Here is a 24,959-nt window from a genome sequence, read left to right as displayed (position 1 = left end):
GGATAAAACCTCTCTTTGAGTTTTAATTTTATTCTCTGTGTAAGTAAAGACTTGATCTCTTTTTAAAGGAGAGATTTAGAATCAGATAGATGGATTCATGAATGTAGTCATTCCAGTGGTATCAATTCAGTGGCCTATGCTCAGTTGCAATAAGAAAGCTGTGAATTTGAAAAAAAGGAATGCCCTCTTCAAGGGGTCATGAGGAAGTAAAATCAAAGAGTATTTAAGACTTGTCCAGAGTCTCAGCAAGTAAATTCCTACTTTAACCAAGAGATGTTAGAGAATACATGCCATAGGCATGCCTGCAACACAAAGATAAACAATTAATAGTTATTATCCTCAAGGAAAGACTGCTAAAAAGACCAGAAAGACTTGTGTGAAAACTGATTGAATGACTAGACCCAAAGACTAATCATTAGGGTTTCTGCCTCAGCAAAGAGGGGATGCCATTATGGAATATGCTCACACTGTCCTGACTCTATGTAGTTTCACATTTTAATCTTCTATCATAGTCAGATATGCTTATCAAATATGCAACTACATAAAATTGGGAAGGATCTCAAGTACATTAGATAAAAGTTGGGAGCCAAAAAGATCTTGACAGGTCAAAATAATGGGTCAAATGGAATAAAATGGATTCAGTGAGGATAAATATAAAGTTCAGTGTTTGGATTTCAAAAATTAACTTCAGAAGTACAAGATTTTTAAAGTTTAATTAGAAAAAAATTTCTCATAGTAAAGATCTGGAGGTTTTAATATGTGGCAAGTTTAATATGAACCAATAGTATGACTGAAGCATGATGCAGCAGTCAAAAAAGATGATGCTATGATGATATACTAAACTGCTTAAAAAAGAAAGTATCTAGAAAAAAGAAACAATTAGATTACTATGAAATAGCTTCCCAATAGTCCTTTATAGTAATATGTGTGTATGTGTGTTTCATATAGTGTTTTTACTAATCCGACTTGTTAAAAGCACATATATTTTCAATGCCTTCTACAGTTTCTTTTCAACCTCTTTTCCTTTTTAAAATCTATAAAAGGTATATATAGGCATCATCTTGGGATTCCAATTTAATCAATTGTGCATTTAGGAAAAAGATACATTTTTAGTATAATCTCTTCAAGAATAAATAAATATGAAACCTGACTCATCAAGTTTCCTTTCTTCAACTTTGGGGTTCCTTAAAAATGCCTGAGCAATCAATCATGGCCCTTATTCTCACATTCCTTCCTAACAAGTCACCCCAATGGCATGTCTTTATTGTTGGAAAGTCCCTCTACTTTCATCCACATGGTTGTTTTTTACTACTGGCACACTATCTTTCACCCAGTCCATCTTCATTTATCTTTTGTCAATATTGGGTTTCACAGTTGCACTTTTGGTTATTTGGGATTGGCCATTGTTAATTTAATAGGAATTTTTGGAGATCTGCAGCATACTGCATAAAATCTCAGACAGAATGGATAGGTAAAATGCTTTAAAATCTTAACTCATAAATGCATAAATATTATATATTATTAATCTATTTTATCATTCACTACCATATGTATATTCATATATACAGAAAGATTTTATAAACAGTAAAATTTTGTTAAAAGTGAAACTAAAGTGAAACTAAAGTGCAGTAAAGGACAATGGGCTATGTACTCACTTTGGGAATGCCTCCTCTTTGTTTTTCTACCATCCAGACAATCATGTGATTTTTCTCCCATAGTGATCATTGGAGCCTCTGCTTTTCATAGGAGAAGGAAATCTATGAAGTAGTTGCTACAGCTATGTTGGAGGCTGCAAAGACTCTGCCTAATTTGAGAGATACTAATCTCTCTCATGTAGAATCTACAATGTTTTATGGTTGCAATGTGTTGTTTCATTGTTTTTTGTGTTAAATAAATATGATCTGTATTATTAAAAATAAAGTTTTGTGGTGGGGTCTAGAGTTATTCAGAGTTTTTCACATTTGTGGGGGTCCACTACCTCTAACCTCCACAAATATTGAGATGATTATAGTTCTGTCTGCTTTCCGTAGTATTTTCTTTCTTTTCAAACCCAATTCAGGCTTGATTTCCAAATTTTCCCACTCCCGCATACTGGGCCTTCAAGTTTTCTCTCCATTGTATTCCTATGTCTTCTACTTAAATCTGCTTAATCCCCTACTGAGGATGTGGACCATATATCTCAGATATTAACATCTAGCAATGATAAACTTGTCTCTTGCCATTTTCTGGTGGACCTTTGAAAAAAAAATGACATCTCCTTGCCTTGATCAAAAAGAAAAAATCTCTTAAGGACTCCTAAAACCAACATTAAAATAAAAAACTCTAATAAATACTCCTTATTTTTACATGATTCATTAATAAGGTGCCAAATCTAAGCTTTCTATTCTTTATCAATAAAAAGAACACATTTTATCTTGAAAAGTTCTGAGATAAATACTGGTGCTATGATACTGAAAACTACATACTTCTGAATGTGAAACTAATTTATTTTTGCCTCAGACATGATGAGTGTCTGCATTTGATTTTTAAAGAATAAAACCTATTATTTCTTACTCTACAATGTGAAATGTATTACACAATATCTTATACATCAGAAAATCCTCTTTCATGTAGCAATACCTCCACCTACTGCAATGCTAAAATATTATTAAAAACATAGAAAGTGGAGCAGAGACTAGATGGCAGAGTGGAGGCAGGAAATCCCAAAAGCTCTTCTGCAGTCCACTCCAAATGCCTTTAAATTCTGACTCTAATCAAATTCTAGACTGGCAGAACACACAGAAAGACTGAGTGAGAAAAATTTTCCTGCTCAAGACAATTTAGAGGCTTTGAGGGAAGGGTCTGTTCCACTGGAATCAGAAAGAACTGCAATATAGCCTGAGCCTCACTGGTAACCAGAGCAAACTGGTTCCAGTCATCCAGGGAGAGCCCAGGGGGCACCTTGGTTCCTGGAGGTGCCCAGATCTGTAGCAAGTGAGTAGTCTCTAGACCTCTCAGTCCACGGATTGCCACAAAAAACTAGGAAGATCAATGGGAAAAATCTACTGAACCAGAGTGGTGTAGCCAGTGACAGTCTCAGCTCAGCCCCAGCCCCTGAGAAGCAGAAGCAGATCTGTGAAGCCATCCAGCAGCTGCTTCCAGAGTGATCAGCCCATGGACAGTAAGGTGGTCTGGGGAGATGCAGAGGTCTCTCTCTACTGTATGTGAGGCAGAACTCTGTTGCTTCATCCATATTCAGTTCCAGGTCACTGTCTGGAGCTCCATACTGCCATAGCAGAGCAGAGACCCTCCTCACAGCTCCAGGGCAAAGGGGAGTGTTTGTGGTCATCCACCGACCAGAGCATAGGTCAGGAGAGCTGTCTTCAAAAACCTCAAAAGCTTGGAAAGTGAATCCTCTACCCTGAAAGCAGAGCCCCACCTTAACAAAGAGTTAAAATCAAGTCATTGGTTGGGGAAATGAGCAAACAACAGAAGAAAAAGAATCTGACCATAGACAATTACTTTAGTTCCATGGAGGATCAAAATGCACACAGAGAAGATGATAAAGTTAAAGATTCTATATCCAAAGCCTCCATGACAAATATGAATTGATCTCAGACTATGGAAGAGCTCAAAAAAGATTGAGAAGATCAAGTAAGAGAGGTAGGGGGAAAATTGGTTAGAGAAATGAGAGCCTTGCAGGAAAATCATGAAAACCAAGTCAGTAGTTTGGTGAAGGAGATACAAAAAAATACTGAAGAAAATAACAAATAACAATAATAAGTAGTTCAAAAGATCAAGGAGAAGAAAGGCTTAAAAAGCAGAAATGGTCAGATTGAAAAGGAGATAAAAAAGCTCTCCAGAAAAAAAAAATCGTCAATTGTAATTTGGAGCTAGAGGAAGCTGATGACTTTGTAAGAAATCAAGAAACAATAAAACAAAATCAAAAGTCATGACCAGGAAAAGAGCCTAGATTTCATTTTTTCAAGAAATTCTCCAGAAAAATTGCCCTAATAACCAAGAAGCAGAGGGTAAAATAGAAATTGAGGGAATCCAATGATCACTTTCTGAAAGAGATCCCAAAATAAAAACTGCTGTAAATATTATAGCCAAATTCATAACTTCCAAGTCAAGGAGAAAATATTACAAGGTGCCAGAAATAAATAATTCAAGAATCATGAAGCCACAGTCAGAATTACACAAGGTTTGGCAGCATCTACATTAAGGACTTGTAGGGCTTGGAATATGATATTCTGGAAGGCAGAAAAGGTTGGATTGATTACACCTGAGAATCAACTACTCAGAAAAACGGAACATCCTCTTTCAGGGGAAAAGATCGACATTCAATGCAACAGGAGACTTTGAAACATTCCTGTTGAAACAACCATAACTGAACAGAAAGTTTGATCTTCAAGTACAGGACTCAGGTGAAGCATAGAGAGGGTGGATGAGAAAGACTAATTGTGAGGGATTTAATGATGTTGAACTGCTTGTATTCCTGCAAGGAAAGATGATACTGATGACTCATATGAGCCTTCTCATTTATTAGGGCAGTTAGAAGGAGCAAATACTCCATTACAAGTTAATGGAGAAGAAAGGAATGTTACTGGAGAAAGGGAAAGGAGAGGTATAATAGGCTAAGATATTTCATGTAAAAGAAGCAAGAAAACAATTTTGCAATGGAGAAGGAGGGGAAGATGAGGGGAATGAGTGAACCTTCATTCTCATTGGAAATGACTCAGAGAGAAAAGAACAAACACACTTAATAGAGTATAGAAATCTATCTTATCCTAGAGGAAAAAAAAGAAGAGATAAGGGATGAAAATGAGAGGATGGGGGAGGGGATGGGGTGTAGGGGATAAACAAGAGGATACATGGTGGAAAAGGGTAGTCAGATGCAACACATTTTTGAGGAAGGACAGGGTCAAAGGAGAGAGATAATAAAATAAATGAGGAAAAAGATAGAGGGAAATATAGCTAGCAATAGCAACTGAAGGAAAGCATATTGAAGCAACTTCTCTGATGGATTTATAATCCATTCCAAAGACAGAGCTGATGATACCTGAATACAGACTGAAGCACACTTTTTTTTCCTCTCACTTTATTTTTCTTGACTTTTCTCTATCTTTGTCAGGGGGGGAGGTTATGCATAATTTTACAACAAGACTATTATAGTAATGTGAAAAAATAAGTAAATATTTTTAAAAATTCAGAAACTGTTACATTTCCTAAATGAATTATCATAAATTAAAGTTTGTGAAAATCTTTATTTCCTAAGTTACTTGAAAGTTTTCTAACAGAATATGCCATGCTTATTTGACTAGGCAAAGTTAGTTTTCTCCTGGGTCTAAAGTATTCCATATATTTCTGGTTTAACAAATGAATTACAAGAATGATGAAATTTTAGGAATAAAAAATGTGGAATACCAAAGTACATATACCATATATGAAGAAAATGTTTGAAATTACATTAAAATTATGAAATAAAATACATAAACATATACATATACATGAAAGAATTTAAGGTAACATACCTCTGAAATCAAATTTCTCCAAGTCTTTAAGAGTCTGAACAAATGCCACCTGGCTTTCTGAAAGGGGCCAACTGTTATATAATACTGAAGCTTGTATGATATACTTATAAGTCTGAAATAAAATGCAGTATTTAGTAGAGAAATTATGTGAATATACTATATATAAATGAAAAATTAATCTGCCCTTAAGCTGATAATTAAATACCTGCTACCTCCATGTAAAGACAAAATGGTTGGAATACACAAAGAATACATGCTGAGATCATAGTTTCTTGGATTCAGGGCTAGTAAAAATTGTGAAAGTCATCTAATTCAATCCCTTCATTTTACAGAAGAGGAATCTCAATCCTAGAGATAAAAGGACTTTCACAAGATAAGACAGGTAGGAAGGGCAGGGATATGATTTGAATACAGTCCTATAATTCCAAATTTATAACTATTGAAATAAATCATATAAGCTATTTGCAGCATTATCACTATCAAATTCTCTCCAGTTGAAAAATCATGTAATTTAGTTTTTTCCAAGATAAAAGGTTTCTTCCCATCCACATAAGTGAAATCTAAAATATCATGATGTGTATTTCAGTTACTCATGATCTTGAATTTAATTTCTATAGTGCCTACTTTCCTAATCTATAAAATAAAGAATCTTAATAATATATCTTCCAATTCTATGATTCTTTAATTTACAATCTTGGTTATTATTGTTGTTATTTTTACATCTCTAAATGTCTATGATCAATGATGTATCTGTAGAGAAATTACCAGATTGTTTCATTCCATCCACTGAAATGATAACAAACCTATACTATATTCTTTTTTTATCAGTTCAATCAACAAAATCAGTCACAATTCCTTTTTTTTATTTGAGACTCTTTTCCATTAAATGGAACCAAAAAATCCATTCAAATGTTGCTGTTTTTAGAATAGAGAATTTTATAATTTCAAGGTTGTTTTTTTTTAAATCAAGACTGTCTAGAAGAAAGTAAAATAATTGTTTTAAGCTATTACCTGGCAGATGCTTTTCTTCAATGTAAATATCTCACCTGTTGGGAAGCTTGAGAGTTTTCATCTATATTTGGAAAGCTACCAGAATCATCATCAAAAATAGACTGACCACTTTCAATTGTACCACCAGTCCGTGTCCTATTTACTTTTTGAGGTCCTGCAACAGCTTTTTTCTTGGTTTGTGACACATCTGCTTCCTTCTTAGCGGGCATATTATGAGAAAGAACGTGCCTGCTTGCTGATATTTGGGAAAATAAATATTCAATATTAGTTTAAAAACTGATACCATTTAATAACATTGTATTGTCTTTGTTTTATTGTATCCTGTCATAGCAAGTTTCAAATAGTGATCCCAATTATTTTACTATACTGAAATCTGAAAACTGAATTGCCTTGGTATAAATGGTATAAATAGAAAAATGAATTTGGAAATTAAGATCCTGGGTTTACATCCCTAATGGAATTGATATCTTATTAAGTTCTTCATATATTTCTATTAAACTTTGCTGTAAAAATCTTAATATTTTTTTTTCCTTATGCTTACCATGGGTACTGAAAGGAAACCCCTCTCATTATCTATAATGTAAAGTAGAAAGTCATGGGCCTAGAATCAGGAAAAGCTGAGTTTAAACCCAGCTTCAAATAACCTTTGTCTGCCTCAATTCTTTCAACTGTAAAATGAAGATACTGCCATGATTATGAGAATTAAATAAAACAATATTTGTAAAGCATTTAGCATAGGGTCTGGCACAAAGCAGATATTTAATAAATTCTTCTTACTCTGTCTACTTTCATCTGCTGCTAAGTTTCAACTACTTCCTATTTTCTCATCACACTAATAGCAAGACTTTCAATATTAATATAATTTAATTTATCCAGTAGGCTGTTCATTGATCACTGGATAAAGATCTTACATTAATCTTTTATCTCATATTAATGTTGTTTGAAAACTATCATTCTGAGCAATTTCTGTTGCCTTTGCTACTGCCCTCACTGCCAAAATATTTTTTCTTGTTTTCTAGGTTGTTAAGGCTAAAAAGAAATTATTACCCAATTTCCAACTTTCTAGTCATGAGCGTCTTGGGAAAACAATGCAGTTCATTGTGGAAATTAGACTCAAAACCTTTCCAGCAAGGGAGAATATATTAGAGTTTGTGCTTTATTGGCATGGCCAAAGAATACAAGGTCACCTTCGGGAGATATTCCAACAGAACTTTTTAGAAGTGTTATCAACTCTATACTAACCATTTTTCTGCTATACACACACACACACACACACACACACACACAGTCATACTAAAATGCACACAAAGCAGAAAAATGAGTAAACTTATTTATGTGTGCATATATATGTATGTAAGTATGGTAAAAGTGTAAATATATAAATTGTGCATATATATTAACATGATATAATAATATATTAAATGATGTCATTTGATCATAGCTATGCTATTGCACATTTGTCTTTTTACTGTTTTCACCAAGTAAATCATTTTAAAACTGAATCATTTAAGGTCTGTTTTTTTAAAAAATTAAAAATAAGGTACTTACATTGAGAGCTTAAATTTTTTTCATTACCATGGAAATAAAATGTAGGAATTAAAGCATAGCCTTTTCCAATAGTGCTTACAGCTTCTTCTTCATTTTCTAGGATCTGTAGTTTGATGAAGGCATCAGTTTTAGAAGTTTGTACCTGTATTGTAACAATGGTCCCTAGTGTCACTTTTAGTGAATACCTATGAAAGTAAATAAATAATAACAAACCTGTGAATAATTTATGAGTCATTTCTGATAGTAAACTTTGCTAGCATAATAGTTTACAAAAATGTTATTTCAACTAAATTTCCACTAAAATCTCTGCACTGTCAATGTTTTTTTAAGCTGGTGGAATAGGATGTAAAGTGGACATGAAGACAAGATTTTCTTTAAGAAGAAATCTAACAGCTTGCATTAATAATGTGATATTTAGATCAAGTATTTCCTTATCTAGCCAACATTATAAAATCACAGTCATGGTATTTTAACATCCCTCATTTTGAGGGGCAAGGCAATGGGGCTAAGCAGGTTGCCCAAAGTCACAAGCTATGTATGTATTAAATATCTGAGGCCAGATTCAAACTCATATCCTCCTGACTCCAGAGCCTTTGCTCTGTACACTGCACCACCTAGCTAACCTCATTTTAAAGGTTCATTTTATTCCTAGGCTTTCTGATGTTTTTAATAGGAATGGGTATTTCATTTTTTCAAAAGCTTTTACTGTACCTATTGAGATAGTCATATGATTTTTGTTTTGTTATTGATATAGTCAATTATGGTGATAGTTTTCCTAATATAAAACCACTTCCTCTTTTTTATTGATTTTATTTTATTTTTCAAAGTACATGTTATGAAAGTTTTTAACATTTTATCCACTTGCATATTTATAAGTTACACAGTTTTCTTCCACTCTCTCTTCCTATCCTCACCCCCTCAGCAGTGAACAGTCTAATGAACCTTGTACTGGTACATTTGGGTTTAACATGTTTGCTTATTAGTCACTATGGGTATGAGGAACTAGGACTAAGGGAAAATAGGAAACAGTGGGATAGGAAGGAAAAGCACAGGAAATTTTTTAAAAAAATTTAAAAAGTAACATAATGCTCATTCATATTCTATAGGGTTTTTTTTTCATCTCCCAGGATGGCCCAAGATCTCTGTACTGCTGAGAGGAGTTGACCATAAAGTTATTGTTAATGTGGGTAATGATTTTGTGGTTCTGCTCCTTTCACTCAACATCCATTCATATAATTATTTCCATGCTTCTCTAGAGTCTGACCCTAGGGCAGCTAGGGGGTGAAGTGAATAGAGCACCAGATTTGAAGTCAGGAAGATGGGAATTCAAATTGAACCTCAGACACTTGACACTTACAATCTGTATGACCTTGGGCAAGTCACTTAACCCTGTCTCACATTCAGGATCATCTCTAGTCATCCTGATTCATATCTGGCCACTAGACCCAGATGACTGAGGAGAAAGTGAGGCTGATGACAGCACAGCAACCCCTCACTCAGATTCAATTCTGGTGCTTATCATAGCATCACCTACCCTGGTGTCATGACTTTCTCTGAGAATGAAGGATAGACATCGACATCATCATCATCATCATCATCATCATCATCATCATCTTTCAGAATTTGACCATTCAAAGTTTCTTATAGAACAGTAAAATTCCATAACATTCTTATGCCATGACCTATTCATACATTCCTTAATTGATGGGTACCCCCTTGGTTTCCAATTCTTTACCACTACAAAAAGAGCTGCTACAAATAATTTTGAATATTTTTCATGATTTCTTCTGGATATGGGCCTGGTATTGATATTGTTGGGTCAAAGGGTATGATAAGTTTTATTACTCTTTGAGCATAATTTCATATTGCTCTCCGGAATGGTTGGATTAGTGTACAACTCTACCAATAGTGCTTTAATATTCTAGTTATTCCATAATCTCTCCAACATTGATTGTTTTCCTTGGTTGTTATTTTAGCCAATCTGATGTGGCAGTTTGTTTTACTTTGCATTTCTGTAATCAATAATGACTTGGAGCATTATTTCGTATGACTATATATATAATTTTAATTTCTTGGTTTGAAAACTGTGCATTTCCTTTGACCATTGATCAATTGGGGAATGATTTAAAACCTTATAAATTTGGTTTAATTAATTATGTATTTTACAACTAAGACCTATGCCAGAACCCCTAGCTATGAAAATTATTTCTCAGTTTTCTATTTTCCTTTTAATCTTGGTTGCATTGTTTGCAAATCCTTTTTAATTTAATAGTCAGAATCATCCATTTTGCAATTTATAATATACTCAATTTCTTGTTTGTTCATAAATTTCTACCTTTTCCATAGACCTGACAGTATTTATTGTTCTGTTAATTGATCTATGGTATGATACACCCTTTATGTCTAAATTGTATACCCATTTTGACCTTAGCTAATGTATTTGGATTTATCAAATGGTAGATTACTAATAGTCATTTACTACTATTTTTGTACCTCCTAATCCACTGGTTCATCATGCTATTTCTTAACTAGAACCTGGCAGTTTTGATGACTGGTGCATTATAATATTGTTTTAGATCTAGGCCACCTTCCTTTACATTTTATCAGCTTCCTTGATATTCTTTTTTTTAAGGTTTTTGCAAAGCAATGGGTTAAGTGTTTTGCCCAAGGCCACACAGCTAAGTAATTATTAATTGTTTGAGGTCCAATTTGAGCTCAGGTTCTCCTGACTTCAGGGCTGGTACTCTATCCACTGCGCCACCTAGCCACCCCATTTCCTTGATATTCTTGACCTTTTGTTGCCCCAGATGAATTTTATTACTATTTTTTCTAGCTCTCTAAGGAGGTTATTTGGTTTGATTGGTATGGAACTGAATAAGGTAATTTAATTTGGATAGAATTGTCATTTTTATCACATTAATTCGGCCTAACCATGAGCAACTGACTTTTTTTCCCCAATTGTTTAGATTTGACTTTATATGTGTGAAGTGTTTTGTAGTTGTGTTCATATAATCTGGGGTTTATCTTGGGAGGCAGATTCCTAAGTATATTGTGTGGTCTGCAGTTACTTTAAATGGAATTTTTCTTTGTATCTCTTGCTCTTGGGCTTTGTTATTCATATACATAGAAATGCTGATGATTCATGTGGGTATATTTTATATCTTAGTACTTTGCTAAAGTTGTTATTTCAAGAAATTTTTTAGTTGATTTTCTAGGGTTCACTAAGTATACCATCATATCATCTGCAAAGAATGAAAGTTTTGCTTCCTCATTGTCAATTCTAATTCCTTCAAATACTTTTTCATCTCTTATTGCTAAAGTTAACATTTCTAATATTATATTGAATAGTAATGGTGATAATGAGCATTCTTGTTTTATCCCTGATCTTATTGGAAGTGTTTCTAGTTTATCCCATTACATATAATTTTTTCTGATGAAAAACACAATTTATTCTTTTACTCTCCAGTGTTTGTAATAGGAATGTTTGTTGTATTTTACAAACACTTTTTGAGCATCTATTGAGATAATCTTATGATTTATTGGTTTTGCTATTGATATCTTCAATTAGGTTGAGTATTTTCTTAATATTAAACCATCCCTGCCTACCTGGTATAAATCATACCTGATCATTATCCTAGGTCTTTTGCCACAAAGTTCATTAGGGAGATTGGTCTATATTTTTCTTTTTCTGTTTTGATTCTTCTTGGTTTAGATATCAGCACCATGAGGAAATCATAAAAGGAATTTGCTAGAGCTCCTTCTCTTATTTTTAAAAATAATTTATGTGGAATTGGAATTAATTGTTCCTAAAATGTTAGTAGAATTCACCTGTAAATCTATTGGATCTGGAGCCTTTTTCTTAGGAAGTTTATTGATGGTTTCTTCTATTTCTTTTTCTGAAATGGGATTATTAAGGATTATATTTCTCTCTACTGTTAATCTGGGTAGTTTGAGTTTTGTAAATATTCATCCATTTCCCTCAGGTTGTCAAATTTGTTGGCATGCAGTTATGCAAAATATTATGATCTCATTGTTGGCATTTTCTTGGATGAAATGGTTGATTAATTCTTATGATTTGCTGTTTGATATACTCATTCTTTAAAATTAGATTATTTGGTTTCCATTTAATGTCTGCTTTGTCATTCCATGACATTTTATTACATGTACCTTTTATTGCATCATGATCTGAAAAAGCATGTATTCATTATTTCTACTTATTGCATTTGATTGTAAGGTTTTTATGCCCTAGGATGTGTTCAATTTTGGTATAGGTGCCATGTACTACAGAGAAAAAGATATATTCTTTTCTACTCCCTTTCAGTATTTTTCCAGAGGTTTATTATATCATAGTTTTCTAAGATTTTATTCATTTTTAACTTCCTTCTTGTTTATTTTGTGGTTAGAATTATCTAATTCTGAGAGAAGGAGTTTGAGATCCCCAACTATTATAGTTTTGCTATGTCTCCCTGTAATTCATTCAGCTTCTCCTCTAAGAATTTGGATGCTATACCACTTGGTGCATATAAGTTTAAAAATTATATAACTTCAATGCCTATAGGCCCCTTTAAGAAAATGGAGTTTCCTTCCTTATCCTTTTTAATGAGATCTATTTTTGCTTTTTCTTTGTCTGAGATCAGGATTGCTACTACTGATTTTTTTTTTTACTTCTCCTGAGGCATAATATATTTTTCCAGGGATTTACCTATTCCTTGTATGTATCTCTTGGCTTCAAATGTATTTCTTGTAAACAGCATGGATTTTAATCCATTCTACTATCCACTTCCATTTTATGAGAAAGTTTATCCCATCCATATTTACAGTCAAGATTACTAATTCTGTATTTCCCTCTATGCTATCATTCCTCATTTATACTTTTATCTTTCCTTTCTTCCAATTCCTCCTCACCAATGTCTTTTTTCCCTTTCCCCTTTAACTTTTATTTTAAATTTACTTTAAAATTTAAATTTCTTTTAACTTTACTTTCATTTTACCTTCACCTTCCCTTTTATCAGTCCCTTCTTCCTTTTTCTTTCCTTTCCACCTCACCCCCCACCCTGACTTCCCCATTGGGAATGTATGTTATTCCATCTCTGAGTCAATTCTATTGAGAGTAGGATTTGCTCAGTATTCACATTCTCCCTACTTTCCTGAGATCTGATAGGTCTCTGTGACTCCTCACCTGGTATTATTTAACTACTAATGCCTAGCCTTCTCCTAGTGTAGTCCTTTTTATTTCTTTATTGTTTTTATCCTATCTTGTACCTACAACTCCTTTGTCAAACATTTTGTCAAAAAAAAATTATCCATCCTGATCGAAATACCATTCTTGAAGGTTGATTGACCAATTGCTTGATTGATTGATAGGTAAAATTACCTTATATTCACTAAGTACACTTCCCTCTTTTGCTACATTAGAAATACTCGAGTCATAAATCATAATAAAATTATAATCGATTTATACTACCCCTCTTTTCAAGTGTCTTCAATGAACACATACTCATGAGTCAAAGCATCTGCAAAATCAAATCATTTCATGAACCATTTATACTTCCCCTCAAAAGAACACATTCCCTTCAATTGTATCAAAGCATCAAGCAAAGCAAATTCTCTTAATGATATTTTCATGTCTAGTCCCTCTAAGAATACTTTCTTCCTCCTCTTTCTCTATAGTACCCCAAAGTATGAGGCAAACTTTCTCCCAGAGTACCTTTTTTTAGTTTTTGCAAGGCAGTGGGGTTAAGTGACTTTCCCAGGGTCACATAGCTAAGTAATAATTATGTGTCTGAGAACAGATTTGAACTCGGGACCCACTGACTCTGGGCTGGTGTTTTATCCACTATGCCACCTAGCTGCCCTCCCTCTGTACCTTTAGCTCTCCAACCATAGCACTGTGATCCTTGTTTACTAAAGTGATATATTAAGAGAAGTTCACTCCCTAATCTATTTGTCCAACTCTTCTAAGCTTACTCCACCTTCTGTCCCAATTGTACTACAACTCTCCTTAACTAGAGTATCTAGGAAAGTTGAGCCACTTTGTGATTAAATTAAATAGAGATCCTCAAAATACTCTCCCTCCCTCTGTCTCTATAGGAAATACTACTGTCATAATCAACATTGCATTCATGTCTTATTTATTTCCATATCCTCTAAGTATATTCCCTTCAAATAACTATCCTAAAAAACAGACAGTTCTCAAGAGTTACAGGTATTATCTTACCTCACAGGAAGGTTTACAGTTTAATATTCTTGACTAATGTTTTTGGTTTGTTTCCCCCACACACACTCTGTTCACTTTTTTATGCATCTCTTGAGTACTGTATTTGAAGGCCAAATTTTCTATTCATTTCTGGTCTTACCAGAAAATTTTGGAAGTCCTCTATTCCATTGAAAATCCATTTTATCTGCTGACAGGATATTTTACAGGATAGTACATTCTTGGTTTTAATCCAAGATCCTTTGCCCTCCAAAATATATTACAGGCCTTCTGATCCTTTAATGTTGAAGCTGATAAATCCTGTGTAATTCTGATTGTGCTTTCTTTACATTTAAATTATTTCTTTTTGGCTGCTTGTACTACTTTCTCCTTTGTTTGAGAATTCTGTAATTTGGTTATGATAGTCCTTGGAGTTATTCTGTGGTTTCTTTTTGGAGGTGTTCTAAGTATTCTTTCAAGAACTACTTTGTCTTCTTGATCTAGTATATTAGCACAGTTTTCCATGATGATTTCCTGAGAGGTTTTTTTTTTTTTTAGAATTTTGTAATGCAATGGAGTTAAGTGGCTTGCCTACTGTCACACAGCTAGGTAATTACTAAGTGTCTTAGGTCGGATTTGAACTTATATACTCCTGACTCCAGGGCCAGTGCTCTATCCACTGTACTACCTAGCTGCCCCAAGAGTTATTTTTTTAGGGTCTTTGTTGATCTAGGTTTTTGGGTAGACCAAGAATTTGGAAATTATGTCTTCTGGATCTATTTTCCACATCATTTGTTTTTCATAAAAGATACTTCATTTTCTTCAGTTTTTTTAAGTCTTTTGATGTTGTCTGATGAAATCTTGGTGGCTCATGGATTCATTAGTTTCTATTTATCCAATTCTAATTTTCATGGTTTTATTTTCTTCAGTTTGCTTTTGTGTTCCCTTGTCAAGTTGGTTTATTTTACTTTTCAATGAGTTGTTTTCCTTTTCAGTTGACTAATTTTACTTTTTGCTGAGCTGCATTGCCTTTTCAGTTGGTCAATTTGACTTTTCGATGAGCGACACTCCCTTTTCAGTTGTTGATATTACTTTTTAGAGGAGTTGCATTCCTTTTCCAGTTGGTTATTTTCCTTTTAGAGGAGTTGATTTCTTTGGTTAATTTTTTAAAATTTTCATTTGGCTCTCATTTCTTTTTCCCCTTTTTCTTCTCTTCTTTGTTTTTTAAAGAATTTTTAAAGCTTTTCTGTGAGATTTTGGATTTGAATTGAATTCATAAACTCCTCTGAGGCTTCCCTTGTAGGTAATTTGTCACTGTTCTTTTGTTCTGAGATGACATTTTTATCATTGCTATCTGCATAATAGCTTTATATGGTTAGCACCTTTAGTGTTGTTGGTTTTTTGGTTCATTTTGCTAGTTGAACTCTGCTCCTAAAGGATAAGAAGTATAGTCCCAAGATTTTTGTGACAAGGCTGGGGTCTGTTGCCTGGCTTATCACTTGCAGCCCATGTATTGCCTAAGCAGAGCTTTGTTTCCTTCTTTATGTCCAGGCTCTGCCTTTGCAGTGACTTGTTCCCAATCCAATCCTGTCTATTGCCCCAGTGTTTCTAGAGTTCAGACTTTGTCTGGGGTTGACACCCTCCCTACTGGCCTGCTATCAAGTTGGGTTGCACTGTGGCTAGAAGCCTCCTACTGGCATCCCCACTCTCCTGCCTAGCTGGACTTTACTTACCTTTTCCCCCTGATGAGACAGTACATCACCAAACATTTCCAGGATGTCTCCAGTTGAAAACTTGCTTCACACTCCCATCTTGGCTCTGCCTCAGAAGTCCTGAATTTATGTTTTAAATCCTACCCAACCATAGTGTATGATCTTAGTATTTTTTTAAAAATATTCATATTTGTAATTTTTAAGGAAATCGTTTTATCCTCTATTTTTGTTCTCTCTAGTTTAGGTATCCAAACCATATTTGCATCAAAAAATGTTATATGGTAGGATTCCTTTACCTATTTTATCAAATAATTTTAGGATTAGTATTAGGATTAATTATTCCTTAAATGTTTGGTAGCATTCACTTGTAAATCTATCTATTCCTAGAGATTTTTTCTTAAGGAGCTCATTTATGACATATTTGATTAAACATTCTATATATTCTTCTGTTAATCTGGACAATGTATATTTTTGTAAATAATTATCAATTTTGCTTAGATTGTCAGATTTTTTGACATAAAATTGAACAAAATAGCTCCTAACAATTGCTATGATTTCAACTCCATTAGTGGCACAATCACCCACTAAAATTTCAAGACTATCAATTTTGTTCTCTCCTTTCTTCTTTACTTAAATAAAAATGTCTATTTAATTGGTTTTTAAAATAAAACTAACTCTTTATCTTCTTATTCAATTTTCTCCAAAGGTGTATCATATCTAACCTTTCTCAAATTGTATTCAACTTCTTAATTCTTTCTTATTTATTTTGTAGTTAGATTTATTTAGTTCTGAGAGAGGGGAAAGTGGAGGATCCCTCTTCTTACTAGAGTTATATTCTCTTGTGATCCATGTAACTTTTCTTTTAAGAATTTGGATACAAATATGTTTATTATTGATATAAGATTATTTGTGCCTATGTTTATTATTGACAGTGTTTCATTATTTATAGTACTTTCTTTTAAATCTCATATTTGAAAATCTCCTATTTGTTTAGTTCTGATCATTTTATCAGGAATGCTATAGTCTTCTATTGCATTGAATATCCATTTTTCTCCTGTGAGATTATACTTGGATTTACAAGGTAGGTAATTCTTGCTTGTAAATCTAATCTCTTTGCCTTCAGGATTATACTATTTTAAGCCCTCTGATCCTTTCATCTAGATGCTGTTAAATTAAGTTGTAAATCTGATCATAGTTCCATGATATTTGAATTATTTTTTCTGGCTGCTTGCAATATTTTCTCCTTGATGTGGGTGCTCTGAAATTTGACCATGATATTCCTGCAAGCTTTCATTTTGGGATCTCTTTCAGGAGGTAATAGGTGAATTCCTTCAATTTCTATCTTACTGACTGGTTCTAGCATACCAGAACAATTTTCTATAATATGATAGCTGATTATTTTTTGGTCATGGCTTCCAGATGGTCTGATAAATCTTAATTTATTTCTCCTTATTTTATTTTCCAGGTCAGGTGGTTTTTCAATATTTCACATTTTCTCCTTTTTTAAAATTCTTTTGATTTGTTTTAGTTTTTTGTCTAATGGAATCATTAGTTTCCACTTGCTCAATTAATTCTAATTTTTAAGTAATTATTTTCAGTAAACTTTTAAATATCCTTTTCCACTAAACAATTTTTTTCCTCCATCACTTTTAAGCTATTCTGGAAATTCTTTTTGGACTATATATAATTCTCTCCTTTTTTTCTTTTATAATTTTGCTTGTAGTTTTTTTTTAACATCACTATCATCTGATTTTTGTTATCAAAGTTTGTTTCTGCTCTTTGCTCATTTTCACAAGATTTCATTTTACTTTAAATTCTAGTTCTGTTCCTAGGTTTGGGGTAGACAACTACCCCAACCTTTTGGCTTTTTTTTTGCTCTGCAGTTTTTTATGCTAATTCTGTGAGCTTGGAAATTTTCAATGCTTCTAATTTTTTAAGTATGATTTTGGTTTATTTATATTATTACAATAAATTGCTATAAGAGTAAACACAAATCCCCCCCCCAAGAAGATGAGAAACCTCAAGAATATTGAGATAGAGAAAAAAATGTAATTCAGTCTCTGTTCAGATTCCAATGGCTCTGTCTCAGGGGTGAGTTGCCTTCTTTATTGCTTCAATATTTTTCCCAAAGTTGCTATTACTGGCTGTATTTTCCTCCACTCTATTCCTCCCCACACTCATTAATTCTATTCTCTCTCTCCTTTCATCCTGTACCTGTCCAAAAGAGTGTTGTATCTGAGTACCCTCTCCCAAAATCTTCCCTCTCTTCTATAACTTATTCCCCCCCTTCTCTCCCCCCCCATTCCCCATTATTTCATCCCTTTCTTCTCATTTTTTTCTAGGGTAAGATAAATTTCTTTACCCTATTAAGTGTGTATGTTATTTCTTCTCTGAACCATTTCTGATGAGAATAAAGGATCACTCATTCCCCCTTGCTTTCCCCCATTCCACTCCATTAAAAAAGCTTTTTCTTGACTCTTAGTGAAATTTCTTAGCAACTTCTCCCTCTCCTTTCCCTTCTTTACATTATTTTCCTTTATCACCCATTAACTCCAACTTTTTACTATATTATATGATTATATTCTGCTCCTTCCTGTGCCCTGTCTATATATGCTCCTTCTAACAGCTCTTATAAATGAGAAAGTTCATAATAGTTATTAATATCTTCTTGCCATTCAGGAATACACACAGTTCAATACCATTAAGTTCCTCATAGTTAGTCCTTCTCGTTCACCCCCTCTATGGTTCACCAGAGTCCTGTACTTGAAGATTAAACTTTCTGTTCAGCTCTGGTTGTTTCAATAGGAAAGTCTGAAAGTCCCCAGTTTCATTGAAAGTCCATCTTTTCCCAGGAAAGAGGATGTTCAGTTTTGCTGGGTAGTTGATTCTCAGTTGTAAACCAAGATTATTTGCCATATGGAATATCATATTCCAATCCCTATGAACCCTTAATGTAGATGCCTCCAGATCCTGTGTAAACCTGACTGTGGAGCTTTGATAGTTGAATTTTTTCTGGCAGCTTTTAGAATGTTATCTTTGACTTGGGAGTTTGAGAATTTGTCTATAACATTGCTGGAAGTTTTTCTTTAGGGATCTCTTTCAGGAGGTGATTGGGGAATTCCCTTAATTTCTATTCTACTCTCTGTTTCTAGGATGTTAGGACAATTTTGGTGTATTATTTCTTGAAAAAATGAAGTCTAGGCTCTTCTCCTGGTCATGACTTTCAGGTAGCCCAATTATTTTTAAATTATTTCTTCTGGATCTGATTTCAACATTGGTTATTTTTCCAATGAGAAGTTTCACATTTTATTCTAATTTTTGGTTTTTTGTGGAAGAATTTTATTTTTTCCTGATATCTTGCAAACTCATCATCTTCATTTAGTTTCATTGTGCATTTGAAGGAGTTATTTTCTTCAGAGAGCTTTTTAATCTCCTTTTCCAGCTGGCCAATTCTACTTTTTAAGGCATTCTCATTTTCCTTTTGTTTTCCTTTCTCCATTTGACCTAAACTTTACCTTCATTTGTCTTTAGTCAGCGATAAAAATGTCACAGTTGGAATTTTTATTTTCTTTTGTTAAAATAATTTAAAAATCATATCTAATAAGAAAAGTTTCTATTACTACTAACACTCCAATTTATGATTTTGGGAAGACCTGTGCCCAAATTTTTTAATCATATGTTGAAAGTGTATCATGTACATCAATATGATAATCCCTCTAGATATACTATTTCTTATTTAAAAATTTTCCTTCATTAAATTGTGTCTGAATTTTTTTAGTTAATTTGAGCTTCCTGTTGAATCAGTGACTATAAAGTCATATTATGGAGGCATACTGGTTACTTTAGATTCGATACATTATTGGAAGGAAACAAGAATCAATTAGTTACCATTTGTCAGATATAGCTAAATGCTTTACAAACATCTCATTTGATCCTCACAAAAACCTTGTGTTGCTTTTATTTAAGAAAGAAATTAAATCATTAAAATAATTTCCCTTTTGAAATATACACATACCTGAACATGATCTTCTTTTCATTAGGAAGATAATACTCTTTCATTTCCCTTATGGAATATAAATTGCATATAACATCTCGACTAAGAATTGGCAGTGGAGTAAAAGAACCAATGATACGGAGTCTCCATTTTCCAGCTGTTACATAAAAATCACTTGTATAGGCTTCTGCTACAAATGAGTAGCCTTTCTAAAAAACAAATGGAAACAAATCCATTTTAAAATCACAATCAATACAAGAGGAAAAAAGGAACATTTTAATTTATCTTGAATGAAAAAAATACTCTCACCTACTGGATATAGCCTTATAGAGTACAAGGTTAGATATATTTGGAGGTACCTATGGATTCTCCTGATCTGGAGGAGCAGCATATTCTCAATGAACCCTGTCCCCACTTGCTCCTCATCCACCAACTAACCAGCTAGAGCCATGATGTCTGTTCATCTCTAAATAATGGTTATTACCATAATCAAGTCTTCCTTTAGCTCTGTCCTAGTTAAATCTGAATTTCTGCCTCAAAATTAGCTATTAAAATTTTTAAGTAGAAAAAGAAACAGCATCTACTGGATGATATTTGTATTTAGAGTCAAAGAGCCTAGAATGAAATCCTGGAAGTTACCATAACTTTTTGTGCTTCAGTTGAGTAAGTTAAAAGATGACTGTTTAAAATTTCCAATCCATTATTAAAATCTATAACATATGAATCTATGATTTTGTATTTCAAATTCAAAATGAGAAACTCTGACTTGTTTGGGAATAACTTACCTCCGTAAAGAAGACTGTAATGCAAAACAATCAATCCATCCATAAATGTTTATTTATTAAGCAAATTCTTTAGATGTCAGACATTGTGCTAAGCATTGGGATATGAATATAAAAAATAAAACTCTCCCTGCTTTCAAGAAATTCAATACTTTATGAAGAAAAAAACACAAAAGTATATACAGAAAATATAAAATAAATGCAGTATAGATAAAGATAAGCTAGATAGCAAGGGTCTTAGAGGTTGGGGGAATTCATGGAGAAGATGGTATATGTGTTGGCTCCTGAATAAAGTGAAGATTTGTATAAAGCAGGAATCAGGTGGAAGTGGATTCCAAGTATGAGAACCTGCAATTGCAAAAGATTGCAAATGGAGTAATTGTCATAAATAAAGTACAGAGAGAAGGGAACCACTTTTATTTACTGAATTGGGGAGTAAGATGATGAGATCCAGAAAGGTTTAAGAAAAAACACTTTGCTAGCTTTAGGAATGTTGAACTGAGTGGTAAGAGACATGATATAGAGTAAGAAATTAAGCAGGTGATACAGTAGTCTACCACCTATTAGGTGAAAAATGCTGAGGACACTTAACTGGTTGTGTGATTAGAAAGAAGGGGCTGGACATGGGAGATATTATGGAGGTAGAAATAAGAAGATTAGATATACAACTGTATATGTGGATTAAGAGGGCATGAGGTTGAATCAGATTCCATTGTTGGGCTAGTATCTCAGGCAAGATTGATGAGAAAAAATTCTCCATAGATAGCAATATATTTTGTTGTTTTTGAGATGTTTCAGTCATGCCCAAGTCTTCATGACTCCATTTATGGTTTCCTTAGCAAAGATACTGGAGTGGTATTCTATATCTTTTTCCATCTCATTTTACAGGTGAAGAAACTGAGGCAAACATAATTAAGTGTGATGCCCAGGGTCGCATAGCTACTAAGCATCTAAGGCCAAATTTTAATTCAGTAAGACATCTTCCTGGTTCCAAATCTAGTGCTCTACTCATTGTGCCACGTAGCTGCCTATCAAAATAATTGTAACAGATTTAAATACTACTAAGGAGATTATAGTAATAAATTACACAGATCATATACTCTTATAGGATGGATTTAGACCAGAAATCTACAGGATTGGTTCAATACTAAAAAAACAAAACCCCAAAACAAAACAAAACAAAACTATAAACATAGTTCATCATATTAAAAGCAAACAAAATTCTATTCTTATTTCAATAGATTCAGGAAAAAAAAACTTTAGACAAAATACAACTGTTATTCCTATTAAAACACTGGAAAATATGGGCATTAATGAAATTTTCCTTATTATCTTAAAATTATCTACCTAAAATAAGAGGAAACACTATTTGTAATGAAGATGAGCTTTAGAAGCTCTTCCCCAATAAAATCTGAAGTAAAGCAAGCATTTCAATTAATACAACTTTTATTCAATATTGTACTGGAAATTCTAGATATTGCATAAAAGACAAGAAAAAGTAAATGAAGAAATAAGTATTGGCAAAAAGATCAGGAAATTATCTCCTTAGTCAGATGATAGAGTAATTTATTTAAAGAACAATAGTCGAATAAAAAATAATGAAAAATCAACAACTTTAATAAGTTTAAGTATAAAATAAATCCATACAAATAATCAGTTTTTCTATATATCACCAACAAAACCTTGCAAGAACAGCTAGAAAGAGAAATTCCTTTTAAAATAACTATGAACAGTATAGAATACTTGGAACAGTATAGAATACCAAACTATACAGGGGAACTTTATGAAAAGCAACACTGGAAATAATGTAAAAAGTTTGAAAAATATAAATTGTCCTTAGGTAGATGAAGCCAATATTCTAAAACTGACAATATTATATACAGTAAATTATTTATTCAGTGTCGTACCAATCAAATCACTTTTTTAAAAATCATTTTATCAAGGTAGAAAAAATCAAAACAAAATTCAATTAGAGGAACAAAAGGTAAACAAATATAAAAAAATCAAAGGAAAAAAAAACACAGGAAGTAGGCCTATCAGTTTCAGATCTCCCACTGTATTACAATTGTAACTGTATAATTGTCATTGCATAATTGTCAAAATAACCTGGTAGTAGGTAAGAAATAGATTGCAGCTAATCATGAAACAAATTAGATATACAAGATACAGAAGTAAAAATCTAGGTAAAGACCAATCTCTTATCAAACAGCAAGATAAGCACAAAAGGGTACATGTTTTAGACCAAAAGGGTAGAACTATAAACAAATTAGTCAAGCATGTAAGAAATTAGGTCAGATTATGGATAGGGGGATGAGTTCATTACCAAACAAAAAATAGAGAGGTTCACAGGAGTAAAATGGATAATTTTGATTATATAAAATTAAAACTTTTTTTTAATTTTGTGCAACAAAGGTCAATTCAGGACTTCTGGCCAAGATGGTGGAGAGAAGACAGGCATAGTTCTAAAGTCTCCTGATCTCTTCCCCATCTATCACATGAAACAAACCTCTTAAAAGAAATCCGACTCAAAAAAACCCAGAAAGAAAAGCAAAGAGAAAGAACATCTACCTCAGAATTTGTCTCCAGCAGGAGCTGTGGCTGAATTCAAGCGGGTGAGTCTGGGCCCAGAGGGAGGATCAGCCCCGATCAGCCAGACTAGCAGCTGAATTGGAACTGGGAGTCTGAGGGCCCAAGAGCCGGACCTGCTGGATCAGAGGTGGGGCTAGACCACGGGGGCCTGAGTCTGCGGGGGAGCAGAGGTGCTGGTGTTGGAGCTGTCCCCCTGGAGATCCTGGACAGGGCTGGTGGGAGAATTTTGGAGCAGGGGAGCTGTGGACACCATCCCTGTGCTCCTCTGGTCTGAGTCCCATTACAACTCAGACTTCTCCCCTAACAAACAAATGCAAACTACTTCTGCCTCAGGCCCAGGTCTGTGAGCAGAAGAACCAGCCCAGCTGAGGAATGACCTCAGGCCAGGGTAAAGCCCACCAATGATTGAAGGCAAAAGAATTCAATACCTCCAACTCCTCCCTTCAAGTAAAAGGAGAGGGCCTCAACCAAGGTCACAGACACTCAAAAGAAAGCAACCAGCACCTCATACTGGCCAGGCAGAGAAACTGCACTCAGTGAGTAAAGCCTTTAGTGATCCCAAGCCCCTGTGAACCAGCCCGTCCAAAACTCAGGTCTCAGCAAAATGAAGAAGGGTCAGCGGAAAGGTGGATCCATAGAAAAATTCTTGGAAGGGAAAGACACCAACTCAGAGAGCCCTGGAACCTCTGAGGAGAATACAATCTGGTGTTCAGCACAGAAAGACTTCCTTGAAGATATAAGGAAGGAGTTTAAAAATCAACTGGAAAATTTGGGAGAGGCAATTAATACCTTGCAACAAAAAAACAAAACCTTAGAAAGTACAATTGGACAAATACAAAATGAGAATAAATCTCTCAGATTCTCAATTAGACAAATACAAAATGAGAATAAATCTCTCAGATCTTCAAATGGGCAAATGCAAAAAGAAATTAATTCTCTCAAAACATCAATTGGTCAAATAGAAAGCTCTTTCAAAAGCAGAATTGACCAATTAGAAAAGGAGTTGCAAAAGGTTAATGAAGAAAACTCCTACCCCAAAAAAAGAGTGGAGTCTACAGAAACTAATGACTCCACGAGACAGCAAGAGTCAGGTAACAAAATCAAAAAATATAAAAAATAGAAGCAAATGTAAAATGCCTCATCAACAAAACCACTGACCTCGAGAATAGATCGAGAGGGGCAACCTGAAAATTATAGGAGTTCCTGAAAACATTGAAGAGAAAAAAAGCCTGGACTTAATATTACAGGATCTAGTGATGGAAAACTGCCCTGATATCATGGAATCGAAGGGCAAAGTAGTTATTGAAAGAGTAAATCGATCCCCACCAGAAAAAGATCCTAAAATGAAAACACCAAGGAATGTTGTGGCCAAACTACAGAACTATCAGATAAAAGAGAAAATCCTTCAAGCAGCCAGAAAGAAGCAATTTAAATATCAAGGAGCCACAGTAAGGATAATGCAGGACCTGGCTGCATCAACTTTAAGGGATCAAAGGTCCTGGAACGAGATATTTCGAAGAGCACTGGAGATTGGAATGCAGCCAAGAATCTACTTCCCTGCAAAGCTGAGCCTTCTCTTCCAGGCAAAAAGATGGACATTTAATGAAATGGAAGAAT

General features: G+C 33.8%; 1 protein-coding gene across 1 annotated transcript in view; it reads right to left on the bottom strand.

The window, feature by feature from the left end:
- The window catches only part of ADGB (androglobin), a 244,091-nt gene that overhangs the window by 25,075 nt on the left and 194,057 nt on the right, over positions 1–24,959 (bottom strand). Inside the window, exons 26-29 of the mRNA XM_074187787.1 lie at positions 19,993–20,180; positions 8,073–8,257; positions 6,560–6,759; positions 5,514–5,625 (exon numbers count right to left, since the gene is read on the bottom strand). Coding sequence (XP_074043888.1) covers positions 5,514–5,625; positions 6,560–6,759; positions 8,073–8,257; positions 19,993–20,180 — 685 coding nt within the window. The remainder of the gene's footprint in view (positions 1–5,513; positions 5,626–6,559; positions 6,760–8,072; positions 8,258–19,992; positions 20,181–24,959) is intronic.

Source organism: Macrotis lagotis, chromosome 5, assembly GCF_037893015.1.
Source record: "Macrotis lagotis isolate mMagLag1 chromosome 5, bilby.v1.9.chrom.fasta, whole genome shotgun sequence".
NCBI classification, from domain to species: Eukaryota; Metazoa; Chordata; class Mammalia; order Peramelemorphia; family Peramelidae; genus Macrotis; species Macrotis lagotis.
This window is presented reverse-complemented; position numbering and strand designations above follow the sequence as displayed.